A 25,040-nucleotide genomic window follows, 5' to 3' on the forward strand; every position below is an offset into this window, starting at 1 on the left:
TTGAATACCATGCGAGACACTCAGTTTTTCAGTAGATAAGACTCGTTGCTCTGCCATGCGATGTTGACCAACGTCACGATCATGCCGTTGTTTGGTAAAGCTGCTTATATAATCCACGTGAAATGATTAAATACTCAAAAGTTTGGATCCACTAAAGTTGACAGTTCACTATATGTACCGTAAATGACATGCCAAGATTTAGGGTGTCATAAAATCCAACTTTTTTAATGTTCAACTTCAAGATCACAATTAGTGTACATAGAGGACGACTTGGAGAAGCATTTCGAGTGTGATAAGCAACGCTTCAACATTCAAGTACTGTAAGTACGTCATCTCTTAATGTTTCTCATTGTTTATAAATAGCAATTTATTGAAACTGAGATACCAAACTATTTCTCTGGTAGGCCTATTCATCACAGTTTTTTTGTATATACTTACTGCGACTCAGTGCATAAAGAAGTATTTGTTTAGACTTTTGAACACTTTGAATATGTAGTAATCTGTTAGTACCATGAGTACAGAAGGACAGAGAAACAGTAAAATCTGTATTGTATTTTCTTTCTTTTGTTACATGGCTGTTATAGTTTGTAGATCTTTCTAACCCTGAATAGTTGATGAATGATCATGAGTATTGACAGATAAAATTGATGAAGTCAATGTAGATCAGAATTTGTATTGCTTGTTGGATGTCTCATCATCAAATTCATAGAGAATATTGTCAGTGCAAAGAAGAAAGATGTGTTTTCTCCATTGTAAGGGCCGCTTCAATGGTGTTTTGGATGGAGCATCTGCCTGGTGAGCAGAAAGTGGATTTGATCCTTGGCCTTGTCATACCAAAAGATAATAAAAGATGGTATACCTATTGTTACTCTGCCTGACACAGAGCATTACGAGAATAAAACAAAGACTGGTCGGCTCAGTGGGCTAGCACTATAAAACCAGCATCAGTCTGAGCTAGTACAAGAGCGCACACCCACAAACACATACACTTAACCTCTCAATTGTTAGATCTGTGTTTCTTAAGAGTTTGAAGGCTTCATTTAGTATTCATAGTATTTATTTGGGGTGGTGGGGTAGCCTAGAAGTTAAAGTGTTTGCAAAAGATCCAGGTGCGATTCCCCACATGGAAACAATGTATGACGCTAATTTCATGATGATATTGCTTGAATATTGCTAAAAGCTGTGTAAAACTAACTCAGCCACACACTAGTATTCTCTACTTGTATACTCACTATTTATTCATGTTGAGAAGGTTTACAAAAGTCCTTAACATTTATTTCATTTGTTAGATTCAACATGAAGACTCCATTGAGTTTCTGCCATTTACGCCAGCTCCGGAATCGAATGCCCGGAAACATTACCTCTATTAGGAACCAGACATTGAACTCTTCCACCTCAAGACCCCTACAGACTGATACAAAACATGACAAACCAGGAGCTAAGAAACAAGATATGTTCAGGAATCCTTTATCACGGCTGCAGCCTTATTTACAAGTACCAATATTGTCGGATAAAGATGAAGTATTTGCCCCCCCACACACAGAGATAGAGCAGGGCAGGTGCTTGTTTAGAAATGACTTGCAGAAGAAACATGAGATCAAGTTTCACACTGCCGCAGTGAGGTCAAGTAAACTGGCGGATTTCCAGATGCCGGAGGTATGTTTACTATCTTGTACTATGTTACTAATTTATTATTGTGAGTGAACGTACATGGACATACGAGAGGCTGACACAGTGCGGAACTACGGCTTTGTCCACTTTAGCTACAGTAACTGTGTGTGTATGCTGCTCCCTATAAACAATTTTGATTTGGGGCTGTTCCATAGTGTCTTCCTGTTAGATCTCCGATTCAGAACATTTCATACTAACAACCCTGCCATTATGTATATGAATCATAATCCCATGAGAACTGCATCGCAATTCACTCCATAAAACATTTGCCTTCAACTATTTGTACTTATATTTTTCGATGATTCTACTTTGTATGTACTTATCGAGAAGCGGATCATTTGTTTTTAGATCACGACGCTGCACTTTACTGAAGCATAAAAAGTGCAAGGCAGATGTGGATCAGGGATCTTTTAGGAAAACGCTGTGGACATTACGGAACATTTCGTAACTCTGTGTAGCGACAAGCATGACAAGTCAAATTAAAAATTATTTATATGGAGCAACACAGAGATACAGTTACTGTAGCTAGGTCTGATACTTGTATTTGACATGTGTAACAACAGTGTGAAAAGACAGCCATTCATGAAGCTCTCTACTGTGAAATAGTGTGAAATTGTTAGTTTCATGGTTTCAATCACCAGATTTTCTTTAAGATTCCCCTGTGTAAGACTGAACATGGTTATATGCTGCTGTAAGATATTTTAGTATACCTGTCTCTCAGCAGTCTGTAAGTAACTTAATCTGGTCACAGCAAATTAAGTTGATGGAAAGATGAATGAGCAACTTTCCCAGACAGCATCAGCTCACAATCAGACAGGATGTGAGGTCACACATTGATTCCACTTTATCCCCATTAGACAGCTCTTCTAACAAGCATGGCTGTCTGGCGCTCGGCATTAAGGGGCTAAAACAAGGACTGGTCGGCTCAGAGTCAGTATACTGTGTCTGAGTGGGGTATTCATGTTAAACTGCGGCATGGTATCTCAGTGGGCTAGCACTATAAATCGGCATCAGTCCGGACTAGTACAAGCAGACACGCATGCACGCATGCATGTCGCTATATAAGCACATAAGTGCAATAATCTTGGACGCGACGTTAAACCCAATTTCACCTCACCTCACCTCTAACAAGCATGGGGTGCTGGTATCTCATTCTACAACAGTACAATCAGGTCTTGTTAATCTGACACATGTTAATCCGACAATCAGCATGATCAGCTTTATTCGACATAATCATATGCAACCAACCATGTCGGATTAACAGGACTAGACTATATTTAATCTCATGCAGTTTTTCAACACATATGCATCAGGTTTAGTAAAAACGTTCAATGTAAAGAAATGCCCATTTTTGTACAGTGCACTTCACTGACAGAAAGTACAAAATAGCGAGAATCAGGTTTATCTATAACCTGTTAGAGTATAAACAAACTGAAACACTGAACAAAGATAACTTGAGTGATGAAGAATCACTCAAAGGGGGTAACTCTTTGTAACACTAACTTAATTTTCAAATGATATTTTTAATAAAATTAAGCTTTTGCATGGAATCAACACTCATTGTTATTTTGATTGCTTCCTTAGTCATGGATGATACTAACAAGCTGATAATGTTTGAACAGGTTGCATTTCTTGGAAGAAGTAACGTCGGCAAGAGCTCTCTCATACAAGCAATGTTTTCAGAAGTACCGAATGTTGAAGTCAGGGTCTCACGGAAACCGGTGAGTCTGCCTGTTGATTTGAAAGACATTCCACAATAGCGTCACACTGTGACCATTATAGCTTTGACTTTAACATGTTTAAAGATGTGTGTTCCAACAAACATGACCAAGGCCAAATTGCACAAAGCGATCTTAGCGCTACAACTATTGTAAGCCTATGTTAAAGTATGGGATTTACGATCATCTTAGCGCTAAGATCGCTTTGTGCAAGTGGGCCCCCGGGATTGGGCCTAAAGTGATTCACCTTCACTTTGGTTATGTTGGTGGACCGGATGCTTTTGGTGCCACAATCTGTCATGAAGTCAGGTATCAATGCAAAATGGTTCATGAATATTCATGCGACATGGAACTTGGTATTAAAATAAAGGGTGAAATAAAAAAATTTGAATGTGTATACCATGTATACACGGTCTTATGCTAGTTATTGCTACTTTACACTTAAACATGTTAAAGGTAGCCACCGGGCAGATATTTGGGTTAGGCAATACCATGTTTACTCAATAATTGTTTTTGCAAGATTCCTTTTATCAAGATGTTATACAGCTTATACAGATGACGAGTGCAGAAAGGGATTCCACCGTGATGTACTTAGGTCATGTGTTACTTTAGGTCTTCCAGCCTTTTGAAATGGCTTGATGGCTATCTCTAACTGATGTTTTGGGTTTTCCTGTATCATATCATGTATGTTATCATGACCTTGCTACATGTAGAAGTCCCCAGCAACCTATGCGTGTCGTAAGATCGGGTGGCCAGGCTCAGTGACTGGGTTGATGACATGTCATAACCCAATTGCGTGGATCGATGCTCGTGATATAGTCACAGGATTGCCTGGTCCAGACTCGATTATTTACAGATCACTGTCATATAGCTGAAATATTGCTGAGTGCAGCCTTAAACATCAAACAAAACAATCTACGGAAATATACAAAGTGTACAAAGTACAACTGTGTTGTGACAACACTAGCCCTATATGCATGCTGACATTCACTTGTTTGTATACTCCCTGCAGGGACACACAAAGACATTGAATTTCTTCCAAGTCGGGAAATCCTTTTCCTTGGTGGATATGCCTGGTTATGGCTACAACATGCCTGACCACTTCCAGGAGTCGGTGGAGAAGTATCTTCAGACTCGACGCAGGTAGGGCCATCAATATGCTGTTATTCTGCAACTCCTCTGTGTGGTTTCAGGGTCAGAATAGCTCCCCAGTACCTTTTGTACCTATCTCATGATCCCACTACAATAGGGATTGGATGGCAGTGGCTGTGACTTGGCTGATGAAGTATCATCAGCACCTAACGGCGTGGTTCATTGCTCATGATTTCAGTCACTGGTTTGCCTGGTCCAAATTTGATTGTTTATGCCGTGACTTAGGTGGATCATTGCTGACTGCAGTGTGCAATAATTTTCACTCCCCCACTCTCTTGTTCTTCAGTTAATAACCTATGAAGATCTGGGTTAGAATGTCTTCAGCAATCCACGGTTCGCAGAAGAGGCAGCTTATCTGAGGCTAGCAGGATCAAGTGGTCAGACTCACTGACTTGGTTGATACATGTCATTGTATCCCAAGTGCGTAGATTGATGTCATGATGTCAAAGACTGGATTGTCTGGTCCAGACGAGATTATTTACAGACTACTGTCTAATAGCTGCAATATTACTGAGTGTGGCGTTAAACTACAAAACATCCAAACAATCAATCAGTCTTCAGTTATCATCTCTGTTTAACACCTGGGGGTTGGCATGTCAACTTGTGAAAGGTAAACAGTATTTGGAGAAAAAGTATGAAGTTTGAAAATTTAACTTGTGTGTTAAATATTTATGTTTTCAGATTGTGTCGAACGTTTATATTAATTGACGGTCAGGTTGGTTTGACCAAAACTGATGAAGTTGGACTGAAGATGATGGAGGAGTTCAAGATTCCATATGTGGTGAGTTCTATATGCTGGAGCCATATCTGATGACAGGAGGGTGTTGCCTTATCTGATGACAGGTGGTGGTGTGGCCTTATCTGATGACAGGTGGGTGTGGTCTTATCTGATGACAGGTGGGTGTGGTCTTATCTGATGACAGGTGGGTGTGGTCTTATCTGATGACAGGTGGGTGTGGCCTTATCTGATGATGGGTGGGTGTGGCCTTATCTGATGACAGGTGGGTGTGGCCTTATCTGATGATGGGTGGGTGTGGCCTTATATGATGGCAGGTGGGTGTGGCCTTATATGATGGCAGATGGGTGTGGCCTTATATGATGGCAGATGGGTGTGGCCTTATCTGATGACAGGTGGGTGTGGCATCACATCTAATGACATGCGGGTGGGGGGGGGCCCATTTGATAACAGGTGGGTGTGGCCTCATCTGGTGACAGGTGGGTGTCTGTGGGGTCACATCAGATGACGGGTAGTGTGGGGCTCTAGGTACTATAACTGTACTATTCTTATAAATAGAAATGTTGTACTGTTGTAAATCACCAGACATGGCTGACTTAGATGATGTGACATTCCAGGTGGTGATGACAAAGATCGACAAGGCTGGGCGCCACACTTTAGTGTCAAACTTGCTCTCCTTCCTCGAGGTCAGAAATAACAGCACCGGTCACTGCTGCTTCCCACAGCCATTTCTCGTCAGGTAATTGGCAATTCTTGCAGGTTTCCAGTGTACATCGATCAATAGTTCCCATCACATCTAGGCTTCATGATAGTTACAGTATTTCAGGTTTTCCCTTCATGTTTATTTATGCTTGTTTCAGTTCCAAGAGCGGAGAAGGTCTTGCCTTACTACAGACATTTATAGCATATATCACTGGTTGTATCCATGTTGAGGGCTTGTGATGATACCTGGTTCTCCCTACAGATGTATACCGCAGTGCTGATGTGTCGACAGTGACACTGTGTCTACAGACAACAAAAATAACATCAAAAGTAAATATCCATGTTGAGGGCTGGTGATGATACCTGGTTCTCCCTACAGATGTATACTGCAGTGCTGATGTGTCGACAGTGACACTGTGTCTACAGACAACAAAAATAACATCAAAAGTAAATATCCATGTTGAGGGCTGGTGATGATACCTGGTTCTCCCTACAGATGTATTCTGCAGTGCTGATGTGTTGACAGTGACACTGTGACTACAGACACCCAAAATAACATCAAAAGTAAATATCCATGTTTAGGGGTTGTGATGAATACCTGCTCCCCTACAGATGTATTCTGCAGTGCTCATGTGTCGACAGTGACACTGTGACTACAGACACCCAAAATAACATCAAAAGTCAATATCCATGTTGAGGGCTTGCTCGCCAACAGGTCCACATTGCTGTGTTTGCTTGAAGACAAGACATTTTGTGACAGACATCACAAAAGATACAAGGTACATCCATGTTATGGGCTTCTGATGGACACAGTGTTGCCAAATCTTTGGTACATAAATGGATAATAATAATAATAATGAAAAACATGATAACGCTTCTTATGTAACAAAACTCCATACTCGTGTATGCTAAAAGCACTAAATTATTACCCCGTCAATGGATCTCAGCTCCCTGGGGAGTATACAACACAAGCTGCCTGTGAGGTGCTAGAAGATTAACAGTCACATGACCATCTCAGCCTACTGTGTACCGATTCACTGCTTGGAGAACAGAGGAACTGTCACTTGCCTGAGGAGACACCACATGTAACGTGTGGTGCAGACCGAAGTCCTAAAACATCTCGGGACTCGGGATCACGAATACAGTCACCCATCCACCTACTCTCTGCGACCGACATTGCTTAACTACGCTTGATATTTTACGTGCTCTAAACAGAACGTCATGCCAGCTCATGTACAGATATCATCTCGATTAGTTGCAGACACCATTATATAGCTTGAATACTGCCGAGTATGACATTAAACATCAGAAAGACGCACACACGCACACACACACACACACACACACACCTTTCTCAGCCATCCCTCTTGAATCATACTGAACATAATTTGCCATGGTAACAGTCTGTCGCCTGTAGCATTGGATACTTTTTTTCGTTATTTGGTATTAAAAAAATAATCATCAAATTCTAATATATACAAAAACAACAACAATGTATATCATTGTTTATTGGTTTATTAAAAACTTGAGACATGACAATTAGCTGTTTGCATTGATTTACAGATATTGACGGATATTGGACGAACAAGTGATTCTGTGCAGTTTGAGTTCATTCGTATATAACTGACATCTGTATAACAAAACTAAATTGATCCCAATATAGTAAACATGGTAAAATGCCATTTTACATCGTGAATATAAAACACAGGACGGAATATGGTAATATATATGCACATGGTATAGCAAGCCTCCTGCTAGAGGATGTTAAACTCAAGAAAATTTGTTATGTCTTTTCCTTTTTGAGCGAAGAGTGAGTGAGTGAGTATGGTTTATTGTCGCTTTTAACAATATTCCAGCAAGATCACCAGAAATGGGCAGTATAAGATTTAATTTCTTTGTAATTGACATTTCTTAACTTGTCTAGTGAAGCAGGGCTTCAATCGTCCAGCAATAAATTCACAGGTATGTCATGTCCGATCAGTGGTATGCACCAATAACTAAACGTAGCATGGTTTAGCGATGAATAAAACATTAACTGCAATATTTAATAATCTTAAAGGAACTACAGCACGACAACACAGCTACCTCAATATGAAAACCAATAAGCAATAAGACAAACCATATTTGCCGTATTAAATGCCCCTGACCAACTTCTAGACCAATCTGTAAGTATTCTTTATAAGTGCCTCTGTATAACAGCAAAAATTTACATGACAGTAAATATTTTCTTGTGTACATTACACATTGTTTAGAGACAGCAGCTGTGTGGAAGGGGTGTATAATTTCCTTAGAACTATAATTGAAAATGGTTTTAGTTTCAGATGTTTGAACTGAGATGGTTCACAAAATCACAACACAAAACAGAATTATATCATTGTGTATGGTTTTAATAAGCACTCCTCCTCGTCAATTTTCTAAACGCCTGGGATGCTTATTACGGCAAATATGGTAAGTCTACTTTTGCCCCCTTAAATGCTATGACCCAAGGTCATGTTATGTCTCAATATGTAAATTACGGACCGACAACATATCCTAAGCTGTCAGTGAAGCTGAAATTATCTAGCAAGAAGATTTATTAGGCATAGAAAATTCCATTATTAACTTACCTGATCTACAGTAGAATTAGTATCTCCTTTATTGTACTTTGTATAGAGAGAGTGAGTATTGTTTTACGCTGCTTTAAGCAATATTCCAGCAATATCATGGCAGGGGGCACTAGAAATGGGCTTCACACATTGCACCAAGTAGGAATTGGACACAAGTCTTCCGTGTGACAAGCAAAGGCTTTAACAACTAGGCTACCCGACGCCCCCACTGTATAGAGACCCATACGGCTTAAAGAAGTATTTTGAAATGACATGCCATAATTTCCAATTAGCTGTGTTTTTAAGTGTATAAATGTTCCGTATAATTAGAAGAACTTTGAGAATGATTGATCTGCCTCCAACACTATGATTATGATGCATCACAAAAGCCATATGAACTATTTCAAAATATTGAAATGCAATTTTTTATATCAAACATAAGTAAGAACTAAAAGAAAAACCTTTAAGCTTGAATGTTTATGATGGGGAAACTCCAAACACAGGATCCACGAAATGATGATTGAGAATCTACACAAGCACAATTATACATTTAGAAGAGTAACAAGTGATTCTTTATAGTGCTTCACTATAAAAAATAAATAGTATAAGACTAGAGTTTGGTTAAAACAACCTTATAAATACACGTACAACAGTCTTAACAGAAGACTACACAACAAACATAAAATGCATAGAATTAACTGGTGCTTTTAACAAGAAAAACCTTTTCAATTTCAACTCTCATGCGATATACCAAACAAAAAACATTAGGGATCATTAATGTTTTCGGGGCAATTTATTACAAATTGTGTGCTCCGTCTTCATTACAAAAAATATCCCCCAAAATATTCACGATCCTTAAGATTTTTGGTTCCATTTTGTCATCTTAAAACTCATATCTACCTTGCTGTTCAACATGTTCTGAAACTCCAGATAAGCTGTGATTTGCGTAACTACGCAGACTAAACCACCATAACCCAAATAATGTTGAGCTTATGGCATACAAACGCATAAATTATGTACGCATTAAGAAATTCAATAACCCAGTAGTGTAACAACACTTCATAATTACCCGATGTAGCTTTTTCAGGTTGTGTACATAGTGTCTTTAAAGATTTTCTTTTTCCTGACTGATTGCAGGCATCTATGCACAAATGTGCAACATCTTGCTTTTTGTAACTTGGACATGTAACGCTGCTATGAGGTTATGCAACATGTGACTCTTGAGTGAGTGAGTGAGTTTGGTTTTACGCCGCTTTTAGCAATATTCCAGCAATATTACGGCGGGGGACACCAGAAATGGGCTTCACACATTGTACCCATGTCGGGATTCGAACCCGGGTCTTTGGCGTGATGAGCGAACGCTTTAACCACTAGGCTATCCGACCGTCCCGACTCTTGAGACAGCACAAGCAGACTTGCTGATTAGACGCTACCTGAAACAGCATCGACGTAGAATAAACTTCGAAATGTCTACTCATCGGTTTACCAAACCAAATAGACTCGACCCAAGAGAGTAGGACTCACTGAGAACTGTCAATACCTTCCCAATGTGAATGATAACGTAAATATTCACTGGCTCAAAAACTTATCTGGAGCCCTGATGTTCAAGACTTTTGTAGAATACAGAAAAATAGGGCATTATTAGATGATCCATGAGATTATAAGATTCATGAGAGCATTTTTAATTTCTAATTAGATAAAAGTCAAATATTAGCGACTTCAACTATTTTAAGATTGAGTTCACTCTCACTATTCACAATATTGAATCCACAACAGTCATAATGGAAGCCCTGTGCACTAACGTAGAACACACCACCACAATAATCATTTGTCACAGTCTTCAAAAGTGAACCTCAACATTTGAATCATTTCACATCAACTATAGTAATATGAAAGGAAGTTCTGTTATGGCATAACAGATTAACTTTAGAAATATGAAGAATCGGGCAATCCTTAACATTTTTTGAGTAGTATAATATACTGTCACTTGTCCTGTAGCTATCATGTCCACGATAAGAGCAGTACTTCTTTCAGCATTTCTACGCTCCCTGGCATTAGCAATGAAGTAATTATGGTACAAGCCTTTAACAACACTTACACAAAGGCTAAAAATATAATAGTATTGGTTCTCAGGAACCGCCCGCATCATCATAAAGTTCGCCACACGTTTCGTTTTTATTTTCATTTAAAAAAAACCCAAAACATCCTTAAATATTTCAAGTCAAACGGTAGTCAAATACTGTATTCCAGTATTTTATGCATCAAGGAATGCATTTATGTCAGGAGGCCCTTTCCCAGGTTGATTGTACGAAACTATTTATTTGGTTACATGCTATATTTTCAAAAGCCATTGACTGAAAACCAATTCTTTTACTTTTTTAAGCCATAGAACATAAACAACACTTTCACAAGATATACATTTACTTATATTGGAACTATGAGTCTCAGAAAAGAAGGACATTGCAGGGACAACATCATGAGACCTTGTGGATAGTACTGCAAGTTAGGCAAGTTAGGCAAGATAAGCGTTCTATCAAAACCATCTAACCTGCTACAGATTCTGACAACACAAGTCATGCCGGAGATTCTAGCAAGTCACTGTGGAGAAACTATAGTCATCATGGCTGGTTATAGTGCTTCAAATAAATAATAATAAAGAGAAACATTTGTCCATTTTCACAACCTGAAGCTCTGCCATAACTGTTCCTGCAACCAGAACATCCAGAGTGAAGTCAGGATGAAACCTGTTTATGCACCAGCTGGAGAAACATTTGTCCATTTTCACAACCTGAAGCTCTGCCATAACTGTTCCTGCTAGCAGAAAATCCAGAGTGAAGTCGGGATGAAACCTGTTTATGCACCAGCTGGTAAACATGTTTATCAACACTTATCCAGATGTGTATCAGCAGAACCAATCCTGTTATTGTCAACTGGGAGCACCGTACCTCGTTCTGCGTAGATTAAAACATACAACTATTGGATGTCTCGTATGTGGCCCAACCTTTAACATTCTGAAAAGAGGTTCTTGACACACACCAGTATCTATCTAGTACTGGGCAATCCAGTCAAAACACCATGATCACTTGTTTTCACTCTATCCTCCAGGAACAGATTGCTAAGGTACATGTTGGCATAGTATTGACACTCCCATTCAAATCCAAATGATGACAAGGACTGGATGGAACTGTCTAACATTTGTACATCTCCTGGGAATGAGTTCAATAACTGTTGGTTTGCACGTTGAGTTGTCTCTTTCCTGTACCAGTGAACAAGCACCTGTTTTCCTGTGTTCTCATGCTGGTATTTGCTGGCACATGGCCTAGAGGAATACACCTTGCTCTTGCAATATTATCACCATATCTCAAACAAAATAAGAATAAGAAGAGGAACCACATATTGTCTTGGATGTTATGCATGACAATGACCATCCCACTTCCACAGTTACATTTATCATGCCAGAGTGTGCAAGAATTGTCTTCACATTGTACCCATGGAGAATGGGAATGGTAGCCATGTAATGCTCTGATTTTATTATCTAGCATCCACTGTTACTCAGCTACAAACGATTTTGAAGTACCAATATGTCTACGATATTCCTTAATTTGAACCCCGAGCTTGTGAGGCCGTTGCAGTATCAGCACTGGACTTTGGGGAAGAGTTATGAAGACGTGAATCGTAGCAATGTATTGGCAACCAGTGGATGTGGGACAGTATAAGCATAGCAGTAAATGGTTACGTTCTAGCAGCTGCTGATACTGTTGTCATGGCGATGAGGCAGGACGTGGCCCATCACGATGTGCACTGATCTGTATGGGGCATTATGTTGTCCAGGGCATCCAGTTGAAGTAATGGCACATTATGAAATGCAACAATAGTCCAAGCATTAGCAGTAAATGGTTACGTTCTAGCAGCTGCTGATACGGTTGTCATGGTGATGAGGCAGGACGTGGCCCATCATGATGTGCACTGATCTGTATGGGGCATTATGTTGTCCAGGACATCAAGTAATGGCACATTATGAAATGCAACAATAGTCCAAGCATTAGCAGTAAATGGTTACGTTCTAGCAGCTGCTGATACGGTTGTCATGGTGATGAGGCAGGACGTGGCCCATCATGATGTGCACTGATCTGTATGGGGCATTATGTTGTCCAGGACATCAAGTAATGGCACATTATGAAATGCAACAATAGTCCAAGGATTAGCGGCAGTGTCGCATGTTACCATGGTTACTTCAGTCATCTTGCGTGGACCAACTCAAGTCAGAATGGGCATGGTCACAACTTGCTGAGAGATCCTCACCCATTGCAAACCTTCGTTCTGACATGGCCTGAAATCATAACAGAATAACTGACTTAATAAATATACAATTTGCAATTCATTTTGTATAAATGTTATTGTAAGTTCTGGCCCATATACCATGATGGATCCAGGGTATTTATCAACATAAATTGGAGACACAATACCCTGAATTATCAAGGATGGATGAGGCCATATTCAGGCATATGAGGCGAGGGAGTTAACTGACTATAAAAGTCAAGTTTCTACCCTTGCCAAACTAGGCTGGAATTTCCAGGCTCGACTGTAGTGCCACCAGTGGCTATTATGAGTTATGTCCCTTCTACTGTTCCTAATGACCAATCGGATTCCATCTCTCATATCACTTGTATATGCTTCAAACGAATTGGCATCGCAGTCAAGACGATCTGATCGATAATCAAGATCTATATTGTAACAAAACAGGTCTTACCCTGCAAAATGCATCAAATCACGTGAGCACCTTGATTAAACACATGAAAGAATTTGCAAAATATCTGTCGTCGCCCGGTTGGCGGAACACATGCTTTGCGAATCCTGCAGTCGACCAAATTATGCATGTTGAAATCCATGTTGTTTACAAACCCGATGTCTAGTTTGTTACGCACTTTTGATTGGACTATGCATGGCTCGTAAGTCCATCCAAAATGTAACTCCATAATTGCAACCTAGTTTGTCAAGGGTGGAAACAGTTAACTCCCTTGCCTCAGGAAGATTCAGGTAATAAGACATCAAGTTTACTTACACCTCTGAGTATCTCAGCTATCGAGGACAGGGTTTTGCCATTCACTTGGGCCAGGTCCTCCAGCTGGTTAGGGTGGGGCTGTTGTGTTGGTTTCAGTTTGCCTCGTTGTTTCTGTAGATCTGAGGCACCCACGGCAAACAAAGCACTCCTCACTGGCTTCGGGGTGATTCTGGGCCTAGTTGCCCCCTTCTTTGGATCCCGGTCTCTCTTTAAAGGTTTCAGTTTCTGAGTCCGCGCTTCCAGTATTTGAGGAGTAAGGACAACATTTTGATGTTTCTTACGCTGAGGCTCTACCTTTCCGGATTTGACTTTGACTGGATTTGATGGTGGTGGGAGGGGTGGTGGTGGTGGAGGAGGGGGGGCAGGGGGAGGGGGGATGTGGTTGTGGGGGAAGTCTGGAGAGGTTGGACATGCTGGAATGTTCTCGGAACTCCATGCCTCTCTACTCCTCCTGGGGGTGGGTAGTTCAGAAAATTTGGACACAGCACTTTCTGGCGATGATGATTGTCTTCCTCTCCTAGCACTGCCTTTGTCCTTGTCTCTTCTCCTCTGCCTTGGGGAATCTGATGCTGATGTTTTAGATGTTTCTTGCAGTAAAGCTGCTTTTAACTGAGACTGGCTATTTTTTGTCTCAGATGAAGCTGGTATTTTGTCATCATGATCAGTATCATTCACATTTTGTTCATCTTCAACACTTTCTAGACTGAGTTTCTCAATTTTCCTTGTCAAACTAGAACTTGAGACAGAAGCCACTTCTTGACCTAACAACAAAATATCCTGTTTGTGTTCCCGGAGGGAACGAGCAGATGTTGTTCTTGAACGCACAGGAGAATCATCAGAGTTGTCTTTCTCCTCACTCTCCAAACTGTCATCACTCATATCAGATGACTCGTCAATATCTTCATCAATATCTCCATCAATCTCAGATGATCCAGATTCTGAGACATCACTCAATTCGCACATCTCTTGATCTTGACCTTGACCTTGACCTTGACCTGTAGCATCCAGGAGGCTGGCCAGCTTGGATGACTCCAGAGTTGATGTGACGAGTGAGATGATGTTGCGTGTTGAATGGACATCTTCCAGAGCTTCCTGGGGAACCCCAGCTTGCTGGAACAGAGCTCTCCAGTCAGGGGGGAAGGAAAGGCTCTCCAGTGTGGACAACACCTCCTGGAGCAACAAGAAAGAGTTATCTTTAACCTCTGTTTTAGAGAGGCATTGAAACAAATAATGGTGGCCGGTAAATGATTGAGGCTGGACAAACCAGTGATTGATGTTATGAGCAATGATCCACACCATGTAGGCATGATGAAACACAAGTCACCAAGTCACTAAGCTTGACCGCCTGAACAATATAGTCGACACCTTCCGACCATCAACCAAGTTGCTGGGGACATACTGTAAATCATGAAATTAATGCGTCTCCAAAAGAATGTGACCACTGGACCCTAGCCAAAAATGCAACTCATTATGAATGCGACACCCCCTCCTCTCAAGCATCATTGGATCTAAAGATGCCCCAAGCCTCTGCTCTACTTTGTTTTTGTTGAGTTTTAGCAGTCAAGTGAGGTTCATTATTTTTGTGACGTCAGATAATTCATTCTAATTTTTGTTCATAGGCAAAACAATTTAACACAATTTTAAAATTTTATTATAAGCATTATGTAAATTTAAATTATGAGTAGTCTTAATGTACAGTACATATATTTGACAAAATATTTTTTCTCCAGTCTGTGCAGGAAGGCTTTTCACATGACACATAAATTCATCCCCATTTATTTAATGGTCAGTGCACTTCTTGCCATTGACAAATCCACAATAAAAAGTATTGTTGCATTACCAGGAATTAACATTTATATCTCAACATATACTGATGGAAATGAATAAGGGAACACGTACATTCAGACGCAGTAAAATGATATGATATCATTGGTTCACAGCCATGCCTACCAAACAGGCGTTGGAAACAATGCACACAAACACATCTCAACATTGGATGCCACGTGTTTAAATTGTATGTGTGCTATTTCAAAAGTACTGACAGTTATGCTTATTTCCTTATATTTTTCATTGTTCCCTTATTAATTTCAACCAGGAAATAATCATGATAATAGATCTAAACTGCCTTTTCTTGGGATGATTTCTATGGCATCACAAACCGTAATGGAACCTCCTAAGTGTATCCGTTGTGATGAAAGGTTCACCGTCCAGCATATTTTGTTTGACTGTGAGGACTTTGCATTTGCAAGGGATTCACATTATCAAACAGTAAATATGAAAGATCTCTTTTCCCGTGTAAGCGGGCATCTCATTCTAAGCTACTTGAAAGAAACTGGCCTGTATAATTAATTTTAACTTATTGCTTGCTTTTAAATTTGGTGTGATGCTTTTACAAATAAAGATTATAGAAAGCTCTGCCCAGGAGGTTCAAACAGTGTTTTAAGCCAAGGCATTGTTGAGCATTTTTTAATATTGTAGTATTGAGCACAACCACCAGCCAGACATGAATCCTGCTGGGGTATCGTGCAGGAAGCTGAGGCACTGTAAGTCCTCATGACCCCCAGCGAGGTGGCCTAGCCTTGGTTACTGGTGGCCTGTAGCCTGTGTTTTAAACTGTATAAATAATAATGTATATATAATGTTTGACAAATTTGTTTTCAAATTTTACTTTGTATTCAAGACTCACTTATGAATATATCAACTTCTTCTCGTTGCTATATTAATGCCGATGCAACGTTAAATGTTAACTCACTCCCCCCAAACCGTAATGATACACCGAGAGGCACCCACCTTGAAGACCGGTCGCCGGGCTGGGTTGTTGTCCCAACACCTGGATATAAACCCTGCCAGCTCTGCAGGACACTCACTTGGAATCTCAGGACGCTTGTTCAATCTCACTTTCTCGAGGATCTACAGACAAATCATCCACAGTAAAATATCACCCAGCTTCCTATCATTGGGTGAGTATGGTCTTATGCTGTTTTATACAGAATTGCAGCACCTGATCACAACAGGAAACACCAAAAAAAGCTACACAAATTGTACCTGTGCAGGGAATCAAACCGGGTGTTTGCTGTGAAAAGTCAACTCCTAAACTACTGGACCACCCCACTCACCCTTTCATTAGGCTTCAGATTAACATCTCCGCCTGTTTACCAACCAGTCCACCTCACATAAGTTTATTCTACCTGAAGTACACACAGACGAGTGCGTGCCCTTCTTTCTTTACTTGATGAAATACTTATGTGTCGTCCTCCAAACATTCAAGTTTCATGTGAATCACATCTATCAACAGGTAATGCCCACAGATGCCTTGAACAGTTTGTTTAGATAATATAAGATACACAACAACAAAATGTATCAAATTTTTAGTGAGTGAGTGAGTATGGTTTTACGCCACTTTTAGCAATATTCCAGCAATATCATGGCGGGGGACACCAGAAATGGGCTTCACACATTGTACACATGTCGGAAATTGAACCTGGGTCTTCAGTGTGACAAGCGAACGCTTTTTACCCAACCGCCCAGTATCAAATTTTTAAAACAATTAGATGGAAATATAATAATTGATTTATAGTGGCCTTATTTTCCGAAGAATGGCATGAGTCAAGCACCTGGAACATGGAGCTCCCCTCATACGGGATCTTCCTGGTCAGCATCTCCCACAGGATGAGGCCAAAACTGTACACGTCTGCTTTGAGAGTTACCTCCCCTGCCTGGAGCAGTTCTGGTGCCATCCATGCTGGAGACCCTTGAATCTGCTCCTTGACCTTGCTGGCCTTGGCAGCATTCTGATCAGCTTCATGTCTGCATACAGAAACACACATAACAGTGAGTGAGTGAGTAGTTGGCTGTAGGTATTGCCCCACCTCGGCACCTCAAGTCAAACACTCCTTCATGCTGTCCCACCTACTGGTAGACATTTCCAGTCTCAGCTGACCTGTTCACATGAGGCAAGCATGAGACGGGGGTCACATTCTGCTCTGGAATTCCCATGAGGGAGGATTAAGCAGACTTTGGAGCAGTTCGTCAGGGTATAAAAATGTTAAGTCATTGTTGAAAGGAGAAAAATTCAGTTTACATTTTGTTTTGGTTGCGAAATGACACATTAAGTTTTAGGCTTAATTTTTACAAATAGGAGTGACTATGCAGAAGGATCATATCATATGTCTAAACAGAGGAATAGTATGAAAACTACATACTTGAGCTTCGAGAAGCCAAAGTCAGCAATCTTGGCTCGATCTCCTGTCCCAATGAGAACGTTCATGGACTTGAGATCAAGATGGAGGACTGACGGTCGATGGTTGTGAAGATACACCATCCCAGCAGCGATGTCTCGGGCTATCTGGTAGTATTCAGCATGGTCCAGAGACTCTCTGGGGATGGAACATTGAGGTTATGGTCACAATACATGGATAAATTATAAAATTGGCAGGACATGACAATGTCAAGGTCACAAAATTTGGCAGGACATCAAAATTTCAATTTCACTATTGAATTTGGCAGGACATGTGAAGGTCACAATGTAGAATTTCGAGGGACATGACAATTTCACAACATCTGCCAGGAATTTTAAGATGTCTAGAATTTGGCAAGATTAAGCAATTTAAACAATAGGACACAATAGAGCACATGGCAAGGTTAATATCAAACTTTACAATTTTGATGAAATGTGAATCAGTCTGTCACCCGGGGGTCATTGAGACAGAGCAGCATGTACCTGTTAGGATTATGCAGCAAGGCAAAGAGGTTTCCTTTAGACATGTACTCCAACACCATGAGCGGCAAACGTCGTGACGTACAGACGCCGATCAGCATGACAACCCGTGGATGGCGAAGGTCACGCAGTAGGCATACCTACAAAAATAAGACAAGTCTTAATGGTTGTAAAGACTTCTATTGCCACCAACAAATTTGACCACTACACTGTAAGTCTCATGGTCACCGATGGGCAGGGCATGCTCATTCTGGATATACTCACTCACCCTATGGTGATTGGGTAGAATGTGTCACAAGAAGGGACTAAACTGAATCAGGTGGTCAGGCTCTGTCTGGTGTCATGGTGTCCAATGGTGTCAATCCTTGCTCATGTTTTAAGTCACTCGTTTGACTGGTGGATTGTTTACAGGCTGTCATGATATACCTGGATATTACTGAGTGCTGCATTAAAAGACATTCACTCACTCACTCACTTACTTAACACAAACCTGATGTCTTGTGTCTCTTTGAATTTGTCATTTCATTTTTTTATTTTGATTCGGTAGCATTTTTTATGTACTTTTTGATTGTTAAATTACATAAACAAAAGTGGTGTATATCCAGTGCACATGCCATGAAGATAGAAGCTGACCTGACGATGCCACAATGGAAATTCCATTTGGGACACTACACCATGTTTATTAAATGCATCATGCAAAACAGAATTTTTTTCAAGTACACAAAGGATTGTGTTACCTCTGCAGCGAAATAGTTCTTGTTCTGAGATGACAGCGGCACCTTCAGACATTTGACTGCCACGTCGGCTCCCTGATAGCGGGCTCGGTAAACATGGGAGAATGTTCCCTCGCCAATCAGATCTGAGAAAACAAATTTCATTAACATCAATGGGGCTGCATCTTCCCGAGGCAAGGGAAAATAAATATGTTAAACAGTCACCAAAATATGATTCAAATTAACTTGAAAAATTTAATTTCCCTTATCATACAAAACCAGCCCTCCTCTTACCTGTCTCCTGGTACTGAAGGTCCTTGTAGTCTAGTTCCGACTTACGGACCGGGTCCTTGTGCTGCAGACGGGTCAGCTCAGACTGGAGGTGCCTAGGTGGGGAATAACAACAGCAGCATGAAGGAGTGGATGACAGTGTTACACATTGGTCTCAGACTGGAGGTGCCTAGGTGGGGAATAACAACAGCAGCATGAAGGAGTGGATGACAGTGTTACACATTGGTCTCAGACTGGAGGTGCCTAGGTGGGGAATAACACCAGCAGCATGAAGGAGTGGATGACAGTGTTACACATTGGTCTCAGACTGGAGGTGCCTAGGTGGGGAATAACAACAGCAGCATGAAGGAGTGGATGACAGTGTTACACATTGGTCTCAGACTGGAGGTGCCTAGGTGGGGAATAACAACAGCAGCATGAAGGAGTGGATGACAGTGTTACACATTGGTCTCAGACTGGAGGTGCCTAGGTGGGGAATAACAACAGCAGCATGAAGGAGTGGATGACAGTGTTACACATTGGTCTCAGACTGGAGGTGCCTAGGTGGGGAATAACAACAGCAGCATGAAGGAGTTGATGACAGTGTTACACATTGGTCTCAGACTGGAGGTGCCTAGGTGGGGAATAACAACAGCAGCATGAAGGAGTGGATGACAGTGTTACACATTGGTCTCAGACTGGAGGTGCCTAGGTGGGGAATAACAACAGCAGCATGAAGGAGTGGATGACAGTGTTACACATTGGTCTCAGACTGGAGGTGCCTAGGTGGGGAATAACAACAGCAGCATGAAGGAGTGGATGACAGTGTTACACATTGGTCTCAGACTGGAGGTGCCTAGGTGGGGAATAACAACAGCAGCATGAAGGAGTGGATGACAGTGTTACACATTGGTCTCAGACTGGAGGTGCCTAGGTGGGGAATAACAACAGCAGCATGAAGGAGTGGATGACAGTGTTACACATTGGTCTCAGACTGGAGGTGCCTAGGTGGGGAATAACAACAGCAGCATGAAGGAGTTGATGACAGTGTTACACATTGGTCTCAGACTGGAGGTGCCTAGGTGGGGAATAACAACAGCAGCATGAAGGAGTGGATGACAGTGTTACACATTGGTCTCAGACTGGAGGTGCCTAGGTGGGGAATAACAACAGCAGCATGAAGGAGTGGATGACAGTGTTACACATTGGTCTCAGACTGGAGGTGCCTAGGTGGGGAATAACAACAGCAGCATGAAGGAGTGGATGACAGTGTTACACATTGGTCTCAGACTGGAGGTGCCTAGGTGGGGAATAACAACAGCAGCATGAAGGAGTGGATGACAGTGTTACACATTGGTCTCAGACTGGAGGTGCCTAGGTGGGGAATAACAACAGCAGCATGAAGGAGTGGATGACAGTGTTACACATTGGTCTCAGACTGGAGGTGCCTAGGTGGGGAATAACACCAGCAGCATGAAGGAGTGGATGACAGTGTTACACATTGGTCTCAGACTGGAGGTGCCTAGGTGGGGAATAACAACAGCAGCATGAAGGAGTGGATGACAGTGTTACACATTGGTCTCAGACTGGAGGTGCCTAGGTGGGGAATAACAACAGCAGCATGAAGGAGTGGATGACAGTGTTACACATTGGTCTCAGACTGGAGGTGCCTAGGTGGGGAATAACAACAGCAGCATGAAGGAGTGGATGACAGTGTTACACATTGGTCTCAGACTGGAGGTGCCTAGGTGGGGAATAACAACAGCAGCATGAAGGAGTGGATGACAGTGTTACACATTGGTCTCAGACTGGAGGTGCCTAGGTGGGGAATAACAACAGCAGCATGAAGGAGTGGATGACAGTGTTACACATTGGTCTCAGACTGGAGGTGCCTAGGTGGGGAATAACAACAGCAGCATGAAGGAGTGGATGACAGTGTTACACATTGGTCTCAGACTGGAGGTGCCTAGGTGGGGAATAACAACAGCAGCATGAAGGAGTGGATGACAGTGTTACACATTGGTCTCAGACTGGAGGTGCCTAGGTGGGGAATAACAACAGCAGCATGAAGGAGTGGATGACAGTGTTACACATTGGTCTCAGACAGGAGGTGCCTAGGTGGGGAATAACAACAGCAGCATGAAGGAGTGGATGACAGGCCTGTAGTGTTACACATTGGTCTCAGGCAGGAGGTGCCTAGGTGGGGAATAACAACAGCAGCATGAAGGAGTGGGTGACAGGCCTGTAGTGTTACACATTGGTCTCAGACAGGAGGTGTCTAGGTGGGGAATAACAACAGCAGCATGAAGGAGTGGGTGACAGGCCTGTAGTGTTACACATTGGTCTCAGACAGGAGGTGCCTAGGTGGGGAATAACAACAGAAGCATGAAGGAGTGGGTGACAGGCCTGTAGTGTTACACATTGGTCTCAGACAGGAGGTGCCTAGGTGGGGAATAACAACAGAAGCATGAAGGAGTGGGTGACAGGCCTGTAGTGTTACACATTGGTCTCAGACAGGAGGTGTCTAGGTGGGGAATAACAACAGCAGCATGAAGGAGTGGATGACAGGCCTGTAGTGTTACACATTGGTCTCAGACAGGAGGTGTCTAGGTGGGGAATAACAATAGCAGCATGAAGGAGTGAATGACAGGCCTGTAGTGTTACACATTGGTCTCAGACTGGAGGTCGAATTGGTCATAGTATGCCCTTGACTATCTCAGCCTTTGAGCATCCTTTGCTATATTAGTCCTAACACCATATACTAACATTTTACTCCCTTTTGGCTGTAGAAGCCATAGAAAGCAGAGATGACAGGGTGTATAAAATGTCCACAACAACATAATGGTGTTGCATTCATTATGTACAGTCAGGAAAGGTCGTTGAAGGTCGTTCAGAGATACAGAAATCAGATATCTTGGTCTGAATGTTTCGCTCACTTGTACCAAGAACTTAGAAGCCTTGATGGTCATTGGCTTACCAGAAAGTTCACCTGAAGCCACCTCCTATGGAAGTCTCCTCAGATCTTCAAGCAGGGAGGTTTCAGAGTAACAGATCTGAATTTATTGAGTTTTAGAATTCAACATGAATCTCAGTCCTACCATGGATGTGATATATTCTACCATTGTCTGTCAGAGCTATCAGTCAACATAACTCATGGACACATATTGACATGTGTTATGGGCAATTCTGTAGACAAAGAGTAAGAGATATATCCCTTCAAAACAGATGTTCACAAGTCAACATTTCTTAAGCACTAATGTGAACTTAAATCTCTTCTTCAACTTGAAATGCATTTAACACGTTTACATGATCGAAATAGAATTAGAATTTCTCTACCTAATTCTAAGATTTATAATTACTGCTTTCAAGTGCAGTATGTGAATCATGTAAGCATGCATTGAAGATGAATTGCATTAGTAAAATGTTTGTGAAAAATATAATAGTAACAGCCTTTGCTTAAGATATCTTCCTGTTCAGATAAACATGTATAGTGTGTAGTCTTCTAGATGCTACAAATGTTGCTGTAATGTTAATATAAATGCTTTATTTAACACTATCATGTGACATTTTATAATGTTCTACCACAATTGTACTGCAGGTCATATGGCTCAAAATACTGAAAAAAATCTTGCTCAATTCTGATATGGACACTTTGATATCTCTTCGCATCTTACCTGATCTGCTTCCTGTGATCATCTTTCTCTTTTCGGATCTCATCTAGCAGTTCCCTCTTGCTCATCGACAAGGATGCCACTCCAGACGGCTGATGCACTTTTGACCTTGAACTCTGACCTTGCTTACCGACACTTGCACTGGTCAACAGATGCACAGCATCTTCTTTCCCTTTACATTTCCTGGGCACAAGGTCATTCACAAGGTCATGTAAGACATCACCAGAAGGTTCTTTAAGTGCAGGTTTCTTAACAGAAGTCAGTTTTATATGTTTGGCACTTCTGTCTGAGGCAGGATTGTCTCTGGGACTAGACTGTTCGGGCAGTGTTTTGAGTCTCTGTGATTCCATGTCAGACTTTGGACTAGAAACCTCCTCTGGTACCAGCTGCAACTCTTCATTAGTTCTTGAAGCCAGACCTTTTTCTATCTCCTCCAACTGTTTTTGAAGGTCGCGTACAATGCCAAGGGTAAGTTTTTGTTTATCCACAGATTTTCTTTGTAGATCCCTTACCTGAAAACATTTCAATTAAACATGTGACTAGTAGTAGATATACTAGGACCAACACAAACTGCTATGTTGTCTCTAAATAACATTTTTTTTTTTTTACTTAGAAGTTGACCCGTGAAGATTCCGGGGTAGAATAGGTCTTGAGCAACCCATACTTGCCGTAAAAGGCGACTATGCTTGTCGTAAAAGGCGACTAACGGGATCGGGTGGTCAGGCTCGCTGACTTGGTTGATACATGTCATCGATCCCAATTGCGTGGATCGATGCTCATGATATTAATCACTGGATTGTCTGGTCCAGACTCGATTATTTACAGACCGCCGTCATATAGCTGGAATATTGCTGAGTGTGGCGTTAAACAACAAACAAACAAACAAACATACTTAGAAGTTAATATTAAACAACAAGCATATGAGTGTGAACACTTTTCTATTATGAACAATGTTTCTTTAATTAACTTGACACAGTCTTTCAAAGCTGTGTAGATTTTCATGAGTTTCGTAAAAAAAATAACGAATGGCTCCAAGCCATTAGATCCACCACTGGTTGAACATGCATGCTTAAAGTTTCACCATCCAGCAGGTGTAAGATGAGAAGATTTGTATAGATGACAGCAGATGATGTCGACAGCGACAAACAAACTGATCATCCAAAACAATGTCAAACTCACTTGTTCTTAAGGAGTACACGAAGTGTGTGTACACATCTTTATGGATTGTCTGGTCCAGACTTGAATATTTACAGACCGCCGTCATATACAGTAAACCATGGTTAAAACGAACTGAAAGGGACGACTGATTTTAGTTTGTAATAACCGTAGTTCTTTATAAGCATATATATAGCATATATACAGCAAATGGCAGAGACCAAAAAATAAATTCGTTATATCCGTCACTTCGTTATAAACCTGTTCCTTATAACCATAGTTTACTGTAGCTGGAATACTGCTGAGTGAGAGGTTAAACAACAAACAAACAAACAAACAAACAAACAAACAAACAAACAAACAAACAAACACATCTTTATGAATAATGAACAAGAGGGCTGGTGAATGTTAACTGATAACAACCCTCACCATTAAGTCCACATTTCTTATTTTCTCTCTGGCACTAAGAGACGTTTCAGTTGTTGAGTTGTCTCCCTTCCTGGGAGAGAGCGAAGCTGGAATTGGTGTCGAGAGAACTGTTTCCACTCTGATGGGGAAGTTATCGTTGATAGTGTCCCGGGGTGAGATCTGACTGGTCTCCTTGTTGCCTGGGTCTGCTGGCAGGGAGAAGAACTCCAGGGGGTCCTGGTCTGACCCTTGAGGCCTGTGTGACAACTGGAATTGAAAATGCATTTGATACTGTAATACATAGTTGATCACTGACTGGTTTCTGTTAGTTTGTTGTTTAACGCCACACTCAACAATATTCCAGGTATATCATGGCTCTCTGTAAAAAGGTTTCGAATCGTGTCTGGACCAGATGATACAATGACGTCATGAGCATCGATCTACGCAATTGGGATACGTTGACATGTATTAACCAAGTCA

The 25,040-nt window shown here is 41.3% G+C and overlaps 2 protein-coding genes across 3 annotated transcripts in view; one reads left to right on the forward strand and one right to left on the reverse strand.

The window, feature by feature from the left end:
- LOC124144181 (GTP-binding protein 8-like) lies at positions 1 to 7,515 on the forward strand. 2 transcript variants are annotated; one of them, XM_046513459.2, is made up of 7 exons: positions 1 to 324; positions 1,290 to 1,656; positions 3,294 to 3,392; positions 4,402 to 4,532; positions 5,223 to 5,322; positions 5,895 to 6,016; positions 6,138 to 7,515. In XM_046513459.2, exons 2-7 carry the CDS (start codon positions 1,297 to 1,299, stop codon positions 6,217 to 6,219), a joined length of 894 nt encoding a protein of 297 aa, XP_046369415.2. In that variant the 5' UTR covers positions 1 to 324; positions 1,290 to 1,296; the 3' UTR covers positions 6,220 to 7,515. The 2 variants fall into 2 exon arrangements, with proteins under 2 accessions (XP_046369415.2, XP_046369414.2); XM_046513458.2 differs by having other exon boundaries at positions 1 to 320.
- LOC124144182 overlaps positions 7,479 to 25,040 on the reverse strand; it is a 27,223-nt gene continuing 9,661 nt past the window's right edge. Inside the window, exons 6-15 of the mRNA XM_046513460.2 lie at positions 24,582 to 24,827; positions 23,001 to 23,509; positions 19,351 to 19,442; positions 19,081 to 19,202; positions 18,347 to 18,483; positions 17,829 to 18,002; positions 17,241 to 17,433; positions 16,417 to 16,536; positions 13,627 to 14,796; positions 7,479 to 12,894 (exon numbers count right to left, since the gene is read on the reverse strand). Coding sequence (XP_046369416.2) covers positions 12,799 to 12,894; positions 13,627 to 14,796; positions 16,417 to 16,536; positions 17,241 to 17,433; positions 17,829 to 18,002; positions 18,347 to 18,483; positions 19,081 to 19,202; positions 19,351 to 19,442; positions 23,001 to 23,509; positions 24,582 to 24,827 — 2,859 coding nt within the window. The 3' untranslated portion in view covers positions 7,479 to 12,798. The remainder of the gene's footprint in view (positions 12,895 to 13,626; positions 14,797 to 16,416; positions 16,537 to 17,240; positions 17,434 to 17,828; positions 18,003 to 18,346; positions 18,484 to 19,080; positions 19,203 to 19,350; positions 19,443 to 23,000; positions 23,510 to 24,581; positions 24,828 to 25,040) is intronic.

The sequence above is a fragment of the Haliotis rufescens genome, unplaced genomic scaffold (assembly GCF_023055435.1).
Source record: "Haliotis rufescens isolate VD_foot unplaced genomic scaffold, xgHalRufe1.0.p SCAF_7, whole genome shotgun sequence".
Taxonomy (NCBI): domain Eukaryota; kingdom Metazoa; phylum Mollusca; class Gastropoda; order Lepetellida; family Haliotidae; genus Haliotis; species Haliotis rufescens.

Bases quoted from the DNA above. Each gene is read 5' to 3' on its own strand.
- LOC124144181 (XM_046513459.2), top strand. From the start codon at position 1,297: ATGAAGACTCCATTGAGTTTCTGCCATTTACGCCAGCTCCGGAATCGA. The intron at 3,393-4,401 runs GTGAGTCTGCCT...TACTCCCTGCAG, and splicing joins TCAGGGTCTCACGGAAACCG to GGACACACAAAGACATTGAA. The intron at 4,533-5,222 runs GTAGGGCCATCA...TTATGTTTTCAG, and splicing joins TATCTTCAGACTCGACGCAG to ATTGTGTCGAACGTTTATAT.